Source organism: Arctopsyche grandis, chromosome 7 (genome assembly GCF_051622035.1).
Source record: "Arctopsyche grandis isolate Sample6627 chromosome 7, ASM5162203v2, whole genome shotgun sequence".
Taxonomy (NCBI): Eukaryota; Metazoa; Arthropoda; class Insecta; order Trichoptera; family Hydropsychidae; genus Arctopsyche; species Arctopsyche grandis.
This window is the reverse complement of record NC_135361.1, coordinates 31,276,155-31,286,833: the sequence shown is the minus strand read 5'-3', so window position 1 is coordinate 31,286,833 and position 10,679 is coordinate 31,276,155. Positions and strand designations below refer to the sequence as shown.

General features: G+C 36.0%; 2 protein-coding genes across 5 annotated transcripts; one reads left to right on the top strand and one right to left on the bottom strand.

The window, feature by feature from the left end:
• Window positions 1-595: 595 nt before the first annotated feature.
• Hou (GID complex subunit 8 homolog protein Houki) lies at window positions 596-4,952 on the top strand. Its single transcript, XM_077435161.1, has 4 exons — window positions 596-941; window positions 3,000-3,196; window positions 3,269-3,466; window positions 3,549-4,952. The coding sequence occupies exons 1-4, from the start codon at window positions 698-700 to the stop codon at window positions 3,723-3,725; spliced, it is 816 nt and encodes a 271-aa protein (XP_077291287.1). The 5' UTR covers window positions 596-697; the 3' UTR covers window positions 3,726-4,952.
• Window positions 4,707-9,439, bottom strand: Nup35 (nucleoporin 35). 4 transcript variants are annotated; one of them, XR_013260857.1, is made up of 6 exons: window positions 9,272-9,439; window positions 8,941-9,098; window positions 8,414-8,872; window positions 8,046-8,211; window positions 5,753-6,276; window positions 4,707-5,067 (listed from the first exon to the last, which is right to left on the bottom strand). XR_013260857.1 is itself a non-coding variant. In XM_077435158.1 (5 exons), the coding sequence occupies exons 2-5, from the start codon at window positions 9,092-9,094 to the stop codon at window positions 6,129-6,131; spliced, it is 927 nt and encodes a 308-aa protein (XP_077291284.1). In that variant the 5' UTR covers window positions 9,095-9,098; window positions 9,272-9,439; the 3' UTR covers window positions 4,707-6,128. The 4 variants fall into 4 exon arrangements, 2 of the variants coding, with proteins under 2 accessions (XP_077291284.1, XP_077291286.1); XR_013260858.1 differs by having other exon boundaries at window positions 8,941-9,119; window positions 9,272-9,402; XM_077435158.1 differs by having other exon boundaries at window positions 4,707-6,276.
• Window positions 9,440-10,679: the final 1,240 nt, after the last annotated feature.

Genomic DNA, 10,679 nt, shown 5'->3' with positions numbered 1-10,679 from the left:
TAGGAACTACGGCGCCGCAGCACCCCCAGAAAAATTATAAAAAAATCGCATTTACAACTTGTATTTAGATATATTTGACATACTCATTAATAATGATTATGTCAAAGAGCAACGCCACAACCAATGATATGAAGGAGCGGTAATTGGACTATTCGTCACATTAGGGTGGTCACGAAGACAGTTTTTGCCATGAACATCGCGAATACACAATATTTGGCACTCAAGTTCTCGTTACTATGATAGTTATCGTTAGTATGATGGACTTTTCGGCTGCCAGATGTTCCGTTATAGAGATTTTAGTGAATTTGTGACGAGTAATTTGTGACCAGTAATCACCGAGCCGAAGGAGCGGGTCGACCGAGCTTCGCTTCCGAGCCTAAAGGGTCCGCCCTGTCGAGAATTCCAACTTCAGGTGGAATTTTCTCAAATCTCAAATTTTCTCAGTGACCTCGTTGAATCAGTTCTCTTCGAGGAGCTGAAGCGTTTGGTGGAGGAGCTGCTTCAATAATCACCGTTCCGGTGGCTCCCCATTCAATGCAGACAATACATAATATGCTGAATAATATTCCATTGGGAAAGGGGAATTTGCTTAGGAGTTGCCAGCCCTGTCAGTGTTGTCAGTCGTGACGAGTGGCGAGCGAGAGGTGTTTAGTTTACCGATCGCTGGTCAGCTGTGTCTTCACTGTCGAGGTAGTGGATGTCGAGCAGCAGTATGAGCTACGAGCCTCCTGGCTTCGGAGTGGCGGCGGTAGTGGGTGGGGGCGCGGGCGGGGTAGGGGGCGCCATCATTGCATCGGGGGGCGTAGCGCCCGGGGGCGTGGGAGCGCCCCCGGCCTCCGACAAAGCGGAAGCTTCCAAAGAAGACGCGTACACCCGCTCCGAAAGCCTGCAAGTCTCCCGCACCGACATGAACCTGCTCATCATGAACTATCTGGTCACGGGTAACCTAACCTAACCTAACCTAGCCCTCTTTGTTCGCGACGTGACTCGCTCTCTTTCTTCGATTCCACTTTTTTGACGTTTGAGACGGTCGTGACGCCGTTGATAACAACCATGTCCCATTTGAATTTAGACACTATTTTACACATTGAAACCGACCCACACGAATCAATTCAGTATTTGAAGATTTCGAAGAGTTGAGATGATTGTACAAGTCCAATTACTTGTTATTATTTTTTTTTTCATCTGAACCGGAAGTTGTAATTTTACTCTAGAGCAGCGGTTTCCAAACTTCCCTACCTTTTATTTTTTAATAGATATAATAATATAGACACGTTTTGAACAATAAACCTTTATTTAAAAAATAAATACTGAACACTTCAATAGACGGAATAATAAAAAGGTTTTGCTATAACATAAATTTATACGAACACATATATTTATTTTTATATTAAATTACTAATTAAACTACATCTAACACATCAAAATTTAATGCGAAGGATGTTGTTGTTTATTGGCACAAAATTTATTAAATCTTGGGGGCAATGTGGAGACTATTAACCTGGTTCAATATTTGGTTTTCATTGCAGCTAGTGCCGAAAAGCCCGTTTCGCATAAATAAGACGTTATAAATGGTAGAAGCACTTGCATTTCTTTGCAATACAAAAAGATTCATCCAAAATTTAATTATGGTTTCATTTTGAAACTTTTGTTTTAGTGAGCTATCGCATGATAATTCTATCAATTTTTCTTTTTCGATGGTTGTCGGCTCGAATTCGTCTTCTTCATTGTAGTTAAATGGATTCTGTATCCACAAAAACTTTGAGAAATCAGGGTCTTTGAAATAATTGGAAAAATGCACCACTAAACCATCCAAGTGGTCAATAAAAAGATTTTTACTTGCTTCAATATTGGCTGTGGCCCAGAAATCTTTGGAAAGTGAAAACATATCCAACTCATTCTTTTGTAAATTTGATTTCCATAACTTCAACTTTTTAATGAAAGCTTTTACTTTGTATTTTTGAACCAGTGGATGTATTTGTGATCCCTGCATTTGATTTATTTAAACCACTCAATTTTCCAAAAATTTCAACCGAATAGGCAAGTTAAACAATAAAATTATCGTTCGACCACAAATGTGCCTCTTCATGTTGGTTTTCTTCGAGAAAGGTTGCTGACTAAATGTGTATATAAAAATGAAAGAAAAATAAAAATAAGCATTCATGCATTGAATTTTTACTGTTAAGCTACGATATGAGGTTTTATTTATTTGTAGATATTATGGTATGAAAATTATTTTTTTATTAAAAAGTTTTGGCGCCTCCCAGTTTGGAAACCGCTGCTCTAGAGAATCGAGGTTTTTTATGTTTTTCTTTCAATAAACCTTTTGGTTTATTGAACTGAAATTTCACATCTGTAAGTTTAAGCTTAATACCAAGTTATATATAAAATTTGGTAAGCATTTGTCAACCAGAAGTGGCAGTTTACTCTTGTTTAAAGAGGGCTGGACCCCAGCGCCTTGTTCATACAAACGTATTAGACTTTTCCCTTCCTCAATTAAGGCACTAGAGAAATTATTTTTTTAATATGCTATGGATATCCACAAAGTTCAAAAATATAGAACCATGCCTATGGTGGCTATCCATAGCATATTAAAAAATAGTTTCTCTAGTGTCATAATTGAGGAAGTGAGAAGTCTAATACGTTTGTATGGACAAGGTGCTGGGGTCCAGCCCTCTTAATGTTCAAATGAATTTTTCGTAATGATTCGCCGACTGCTATATATATTATTATTGTCAACTGAAATTTTTTCATTAAACTTTATACTCAATTTATTTTTAATGTAACTTGAGATTTTGACTGATTCGAACTTAGAATCGATCAGATGACAATCTGTGTATTTTGGGAATTTTTTGAACACCGTTAGTCCTATGGGAATGATACTTAGTATCAGTTACTGAAATTCTCATTGATACGTCGTAAATTTTCATTTCAATGTCGTAAATTTTCAATTTTCAACAGCTGGAAATAGTTCCATTTCAAATCTTTTACATTTGCAGAAGGTTTCAAAGAAGCCGCATTGATGTTCCAACAAGAGGCCGGCTTATCGGAGCCCGCTCTTTCTGGCTCGTTGGATCAGAGAATACTCATCAGAGAAGCGGTGCAAAGCGGCAGGATACAAGAAGCCACCGCTTTAGTCAACGCCTTGCATCCGGAACTCCTCGACAACGATCGATACCTATACTTTCACCTGCAGGTACACCGACAGTCCTCGATACGATCGACTGCACTACGATAGATATTCATGCGTGACGTCTTATCGTTTCAGCAATTGCAACTGTTGGAATTGGTGAAAGCTGGACGCGTCGAAGCCGCCCTCGGGTGGGCTCGTGCAGCTCTAGCGGAAGCGGCAGCCGCCCGTCCGGCCGCTCTACCCGAACTGGAACGATCTCTAGCTCTACTCGCATTCCCCGATCCAAATAATAGTCCATTCTCCGATCTGCTGCAACCGCAGTATAGCCAAACTGTGAGTGGTTCATTCGAATGGGTTTTCGTATTTTAATGATTGACATTGCATTTTGAATGATGTATATATTGTTCTGTTGTAGATTGCTAGTGAATTGAATGCCGCAATCCTGAGGATGGAAAATCAAGAGTTCACCAGTCCAAAGCTCTCTAGTTTACTCAGGCTCATCCTTTGGGGTCAGGCGGAGCTCGATAAGAAAAATATAAAATATCCAAAAATGACAGATCTGACTTCCGCCACCATCGAGCAGTCGAAATAATTTTAATTGCACATTTCTTATAATTAGATATGTTGTATAATTTGAAACAGACTCGTAGCAAGTGTGACAGTCTTAAATATTCGTGTGTGCGTTGAATTATTTAAACGCACATTAAATAGTATTTATTGTAAATGACTCCTTAATTAATCTATTAGAAAACAGTTTGAATTCATTTTTATTATTAGTAATTGGAATTATTATTGCGACTAAAAAATTGTATCTTGTTATGTGATGTATTCTTAAATCTTCCGCAGATTTTATGTTAATTTATTTAAAAATAAGTATTTTAATGTTACATGGGAGTTGAATTAAAATCTTTCTATAAACTTTAGATTCGTTTTTGTTTCTGTTTCAATTTGAAGCATTATTCGTATATATATATCATTAATGTCGTATTGCCGAATAACGCTCCGCATCTATAGTGTAATGTATATTTTTGATTAATGTCTCGTTTGACCGTAATGATCAATTAGAAGTGAAAACATAACTATGTCCACACATTAGCGATTTCCTAATCGGATGTCAGACTACTTGGTTCGATATACAAAATTTACTGCTTACAAACAACTGCAACCGATACGTTTCGCTTGTTAAACAAAATGATATGCGAAAACAAGATTGGGCCCGAGAATGTTGGAAAGATGCCTAATGTATGGACACGGTTTGAACTATAAACCGTTTAATGTAATATGCCTTTTTTGTAGACATACACTAAGACTGAATTTTGTACTCTAAATCTAATTGTTTCGAACAATTTCAATGTTTCGCATTGAAATTACGATGAAGACTATTGTTTCCGATTCGGCATTGAAGTTATTCGTGGTTGTATCACTTCGGGAAGGGAAATAAATCTTTGCAGATTACCCAGAATCGCTCTATGTATTTCCTTTTCGACATCACAATCTATGTAATTATTTTGATTAGAAAAAAGTGAAATGTTGATTAAAGAAATAAATAAGTAAAAAAAAAAAAAGGCAAATTAGTTGATAAGTTTATTATTATTGATGAATTGTATGAGAAAAATATTTTCATTTTTTGTTTATTATTGATTTTGTTCATTATTTATTTTGTGCGAAAGCAAATTTAATTTAATAATCAGAATTTGGTTAAATTTTTGTAATCAAATAATTGTGAACCTGATATTTTTGTAATCAATAAACGAAATAGTACCGTCTTTAAGCATTTCACCATACATTTATAACGTTCAATATAATTATAACATGTGCGAATAATAAAAGAAAAATTATATCAAAAATTGAATATTCAAATACAAAAATAGCACTGAGCAACGAAACAAAATTACCAGAGTGGAGACTAATTGATCACTATTAAATTTGACCCACTGAATTCGAATATGACAATGATTTTTTATATGAGCGATTGAAAAAATGTGCAATGTTTACATATTTTTGGCTTTTAACTCAAAATCTAGTATTGCTGTGCCAAAAGTTAATATTGAAATCAATAGTCAGATTTATTTTGTATTAATTGCTATTTTGTATTGCTTTTAAATACTTATAATTAATTATCTTCAGAACTTATTTCGCTAATTTATCACTTTTAAAAAATGCTGTTGTTGATGACTGTATGCATGATGCAAGAGCAATGAGCAGCCTAGAACATTTCATATTGTAATTTAAAATCATTACTGCTCGAATTAGTACGTTCAGATAAAAATAAAATAATAAATATTGAGATTAAAAACCGACCTTGTAGCCCAATAAATGTATAATAGCTCGGAAAAAAAGTGTAGTTTTGACTACAAAAATTCGCTAGATAATTAATTATACGTATTTTAAAGCAATAAAAAATCAGAATCAATAGAAAAAACACCCGACTATTGATTCCAATCCTCACTTTTGGCACAGCAATACTATATTTTGAGTTATAGACTGCAAAAGCCAAAAGTCTGTGAATATGAGATATAAACGAGAAGAAACAAACAAAAATCATTGTCATATTCGAATTTAGTGGGTCAAATTTAGTAACGATTGATTAGTTAGTCTCTGCTCCAGTAAGTAAGAAACGTGATTTTTTTGTAACTCAGTTTAATTAACACGAGACCATTGCAATATAGTAACAGGCCCATTCCTAGACACAATCCGTCAACGAACACACATTGTAATTTATATTGTTTTCTTTGGAATCAGGTCTGGCACTTTCACCATATTGTGGCCTCGGCTTAACATGCTCATCAACTTGTAAATTATTCAAAGTGATTAATTCTAAAATTTAATAAAAAGATATTTGATATCGAATTACATACAATAATCATCATGAGTATAGAAAACATAAAATTTCAACAGTGTTCAAAGTCAACAATAAACTTTCATCTTATGAATCGGCTCCGCTATGCACGGCTCCGATCTTGATACCGAGTCCATTCTTATTATATCATCGTCACTACCAGCCGAAGACGTATTCTAAAGCTCTAGATATTGCACCGGATGAACGCTGCGCTCCGGCGTTCGCTGGAGATCCAGGACTCACCGCAGACGTATTCTGAAGTCTCGAAGGTCCCACTGCCAAATGTCTAGCACCACCTCTGAAACTAAAAAGAGAGAATGTATCGAATATTAAGCTCGCTAAAATATGTTCTCCGACTTGACAATCTGTCAAAGCGTACATATCTTTTTATATTTTACTTGTTTTTTTAGATAGCTTGAAGCCTATATTTTGACTGCTACTTAAGATCTATTATTAACACCATATATAGTGTAATACATTTAAAGCGGGTATCTTGTAGCTCTATCTCTCTTTCGTGGTTGCTATTGCAAGCGTGCGATTGATCTATCTTCAAAAGGGTGTTATAAACATTTATTTGCGCGACGGCTCATGACCTCTATAATAAAAAACGGTTTTATTTTCTTTATATAAAAATGCTTCATATAAATGATGTACCGGCTCATAAGTAAGTATTCAAATACGACCATTATGATGTTAACAATCGTTGTTAGCAATTATTCGCCATTTTCATAAACAACGATATATTGTTGTTTAGCATTCAAAGGGTCAAGCCCAGTGGCGGATCGTCTATATGGGGCTGCGGGGCTACAGCCCTGCCAGAATAGTAAAAATGGATGCTATTTTTGCCGTCCATATGGGCTGCAGACCTCCCAGTATAGTACATATGCATGCTATTTTTGTCTGCATTTTATCACCGGTATGGTCAATGAGCTACTACAGCCCGATTAATCTCTGCAGCCCCCCCCCCCCCCCCTTTATGAATTCTCACGAGCCGCCACTGGTCAAGCTGTATATTGCTATGTAAAGGCGTGTATTGATCAGTAATTTATTTAACTTTTGATCAACAAAAATAACTAAATTGTCAGTAAATATTTGGAAATTATCAGTGAGTATTCTAAATGATCAGTACGCTGTGATCAGTTGTCATATACTCAGTTATTAAACCAAAATGATCAGATAATAAAATGAAACGGTCGATGATTGTTATAAGGTGATCGATAATATCATTTAAAAAGAATCAGTTCATTATGACAGCCAGAAAATCGTCAGTGTTGCCATATCGCATTATGGCTCGTAGTATAAAAAACCCTGATGAATTTTGCCACTTGGCAACATTCTTTTAATAATGTATCTCCTCGCTCTTCATTTTCAACCCCCTCAGTCCAGGTTCAGTTCAGTCTCACTGTCTTAGTTCTTGCGTGTCTGTTGACGTTTACCTAACCTAACCTAATCTTAAATTAATAGGGCCAGCCTTAACTTAACCTAACCTAACCTGAGCCTTAAATAAATAAATGTTGGCTGCTAAGATATGTTTTTTTTTTGTGAAAATATTGATGAAATAAAACTTAAAAAAATATATATTATGTAAGATGTGTTTGGATGGATATTATGGTGTGTGGACCATGAGGAGAGTGGGAATGGACAGTCGCGGGGCGACGCGCAATCATCCAACAGTCAAAAATTATAATTTCACTGATAGAAAATCCTTTTTGATCAGTATTTAAATAAAATACTGACCAAAAAGGATTTATTTACTGATAAAAAAATAATTATTTACTGAACAAAAATGAATAATTTACTGATCGTTTATTATATTTCACTGATCAATTAGAATAAGTTACTGATCAAGTTTATAATTAATTACTGATAAATTTTTCATTTTTTTACTGACCACTCTTAGAATTATAAACTAACCAAATAATTTGTTGCCTTATGCAAATATATTAGATCCAAATCAGATTATTCACTAATATTGAAAGCCATAGTACCTCGGTAGATATATTTATATAGCGTTTTGTATGAAAAGTGATGCTCAAACATTTTAACCTTTATATTATGCTAATCGGAACTCACTTGTTAACTTGTGGATTGAGATGGTTTGGTGCTTGTGAACACGGCAAGACGCCTATCATCAATCCTCCGGAAAAGACCCTTCCGTTCAATGCCAGAGCTCGCCCTGCTTCCGAGCGCGACATGAACTTCAACCAAACCCAATTGCCTTGTGAAGGAAACTTTTTCTCTGAAAACAATACATGTACATATTTGAATTCAATACAATACAAATAATCCATAAACTGCCTTACTTTTTTACATAAAGTTATACTTTTAATCTGCTATCTTAATACGTAAATAAAGCTGAATGTTTGTCTGCTATACAAATTTCAATTAAAAACCATCAAATTCTGTTACTGAATGTTCAAACAGTTGGAGCAATTACTCACCGACGATATTTCCACAATTGGAGAATTGAGTTAAGAGCATACTGGCGGCACTCGGCGGAAACCCGAACACAGTTACCCAACATTCGTTGGAATCATCTGAAAACTGACCGTTCACTCCGGCTTCGTAGTGACCGTTGTAATGAAAGCTCTCGTTGCCGTGATTGGGTGACTGGTGAAAGCTGATGTGTGCTTGCTGACTCTGCATATAGCTCTCGTTTGGACTCAACACGTTATCCTGATGATACAAGTTGGCCTGTTGAGGCGACGTGAACGGTGTCGGTGTCGCCGGGACACTTCTATTGCTCCATTCGGGCTGGCTGAGGGAATCGAACAAGCCTTGAGTCGGAGGTCCGTTCGCTTTGTTCGAGAACGACACGTTGCTTGTCGGCTTAGCGTGAACCGGCGTACTGTATTGGGGTTGGGCTGGTTGTGCCGTAGGACGAATAGGGGGTGAAGCTCCTGAAAATTGAACATGTTTATGTATATTTGCGAGTATTTCTTCGTGTGGAATGTTTGGTGATGTTTACCGAATGCCAGTGTTCTTCCTTTGGTCGGGGATAGACTTCCCGTTCTGGGTGTGGACGGTTGATTGAATTCGCCCATTAAGAAAGGTGGCAGGAAACTCGTGTTGGGGCTGCCTGGTGGTGAATGTGTAGGACTTCCTAAGGTCATCGGCTCCATTTTGCTGGAGGTATATCAGAAAAGTCTTCAATGGGTGATGAATATGTATTTGCGTGGTGGATACAAAAGGTTATTATATATCAAGTCTATATGGTGTATTAAAGCGGTATTGACGACATAACCTTAAAAATTAAATGGTTCGTTTTGAATTTGTTTTTTAATATGAGTTTGTCTTACATGTTAATCTGGGGGTTTTAAGCTGTATAATGTTGACGATGAGTGATATCAGCTTTCCAGAAGCCTCAGTGGATGAAGTCAGCTTGCTTCAAGTGACAACTCAAAATTGGGTTTGACGTTTAATCAAATCTGCTTTACCGACCGTTCGTTGCGCGCTTCTTCTTATTTAATGTTTATTAATGTTGGTCGTAACACGTGACCAGTGTGGGCGTAATTAAATTTATTTTTACAGTTATATATTCTTTTTAATATCACGTTTAAAAGAGGTATATACCACAGAAATTTTACAATTTATAGTTGTAATGGAAACAGTTTAGCCGTTGGCCACTTATGTGATTTTTTTATTTATAACTTTTTATTCTACTGTGGGATTTGAATAAAAAAAATTGTATATTTTAGTATAATTGTAAAGATTTTAGTAAACGTAGAAAGATCTCACTTAAATAAATTTTGTCTTATAGCCGTGCAAAGATAAAATTTTGATAAATTTAGTGTGTACCATATATTTATGTGCTTGACATCTTACTAACTATCTAGTTTTTTAGTTTAACACATACAGCCTGGCACATGATTTCATACATTTGCCCATGTGGCGGCACTGTCACGCGTATCGGCACCCAATTACGCGTGACGGCATTAAATCACTTTATTTATTTATTTATTTATTTTAAACAGACCATTGTGGCATAACAGGAATTCCTAAAGCGCCACAATGGTCAAAAAATATAACACAAAAAAGAAAAAAAACAAAATAACAATTAAACATAAATATAAATACATCCATACATACATAAAAAATAGCATTTAATAATAACAGATAAAGTAAAAATATCAAATAAAATATAGCATAAGGAATGCCTTGCACCTACAGCCAGTTTCAATAAATATGTAAGAAACAACTACAAATACAAAACATCCCTGTAAGGCCCAAATGGAAGAGAGTTAATCAAAATTTCACTCATAAATCACAATCAATCATGAAAACAATGATGAGCGCAGACTACCAGATAAATGGGTTAGAGTAATTTCCGACAATTTACGCTCACTAAGGTGGAAAATATCACATTCAGTCTCGGCAGCAACGATTTCATTAAGAAGTCGGATAGCTCTTGGAATAGGAGCCATTCGAAAAAGGACTGTGCGGGCAGGAGGTACAGCCAGCAAATGATGATGTCTACCACGCACATAGTGATTAGGGACATAAAGCCCCAACTGCTCCAGCAACAACGGGCATGACGTATTACCACGTAAGAGCAGGAGAACGAAACGAATTAATGAGAAGTTTCTCCGAAGTTCAAGGGAATTATACCCAAGTATGCCCAAAAGGAAAGGAGTGGGGTAGAGATATGGGTAATACCCATATTCTTTCCTATATAGGAAACGAAGAAATGATTTTTGCACTTTCTCA

Excerpts from the sequence above, each read along its gene's own strand:
- Hou (XM_077435161.1), top strand. The coding sequence starts at position 698 with ATGTCGAGCAGCAGTATGAGCTACGAGCCTCCTGGCTTCGGAGTGGCG. Across the intron at positions 942-2,999 it reads CATGAACTATCTGGTCACGG|AAGGTTTCAAAGAAGCCGCA; the intron begins GTAACCTAACCT and ends TTACATTTGCAG. Across the intron at positions 3,467-3,548 it reads AACCGCAGTATAGCCAAACT|ATTGCTAGTGAATTGAATGC; the intron begins GTGAGTGGTTCA and ends GTTCTGTTGTAG.
- Nup35 (XM_077435158.1), bottom strand. The coding sequence starts at position 9,094 with ATGGAGCCGATGACCTTAGGAAGTCCTACACATTCACCACCAGGCAGC. Across the intron at positions 8,873-8,940 it reads AGGAAGAACACTGGCATTCG|GAGCTTCACCCCCTATTCGT; the intron begins GTAAACATCACC and ends TTCAATTTTCAG. Across the intron at positions 6,277-8,045 it reads CTCAATCCACAAGTTAACAA|TTTCAGAGGTGGTGCTAGAC; the intron begins GTGAGTTCCGAT and ends CTCTCTTTTTAG.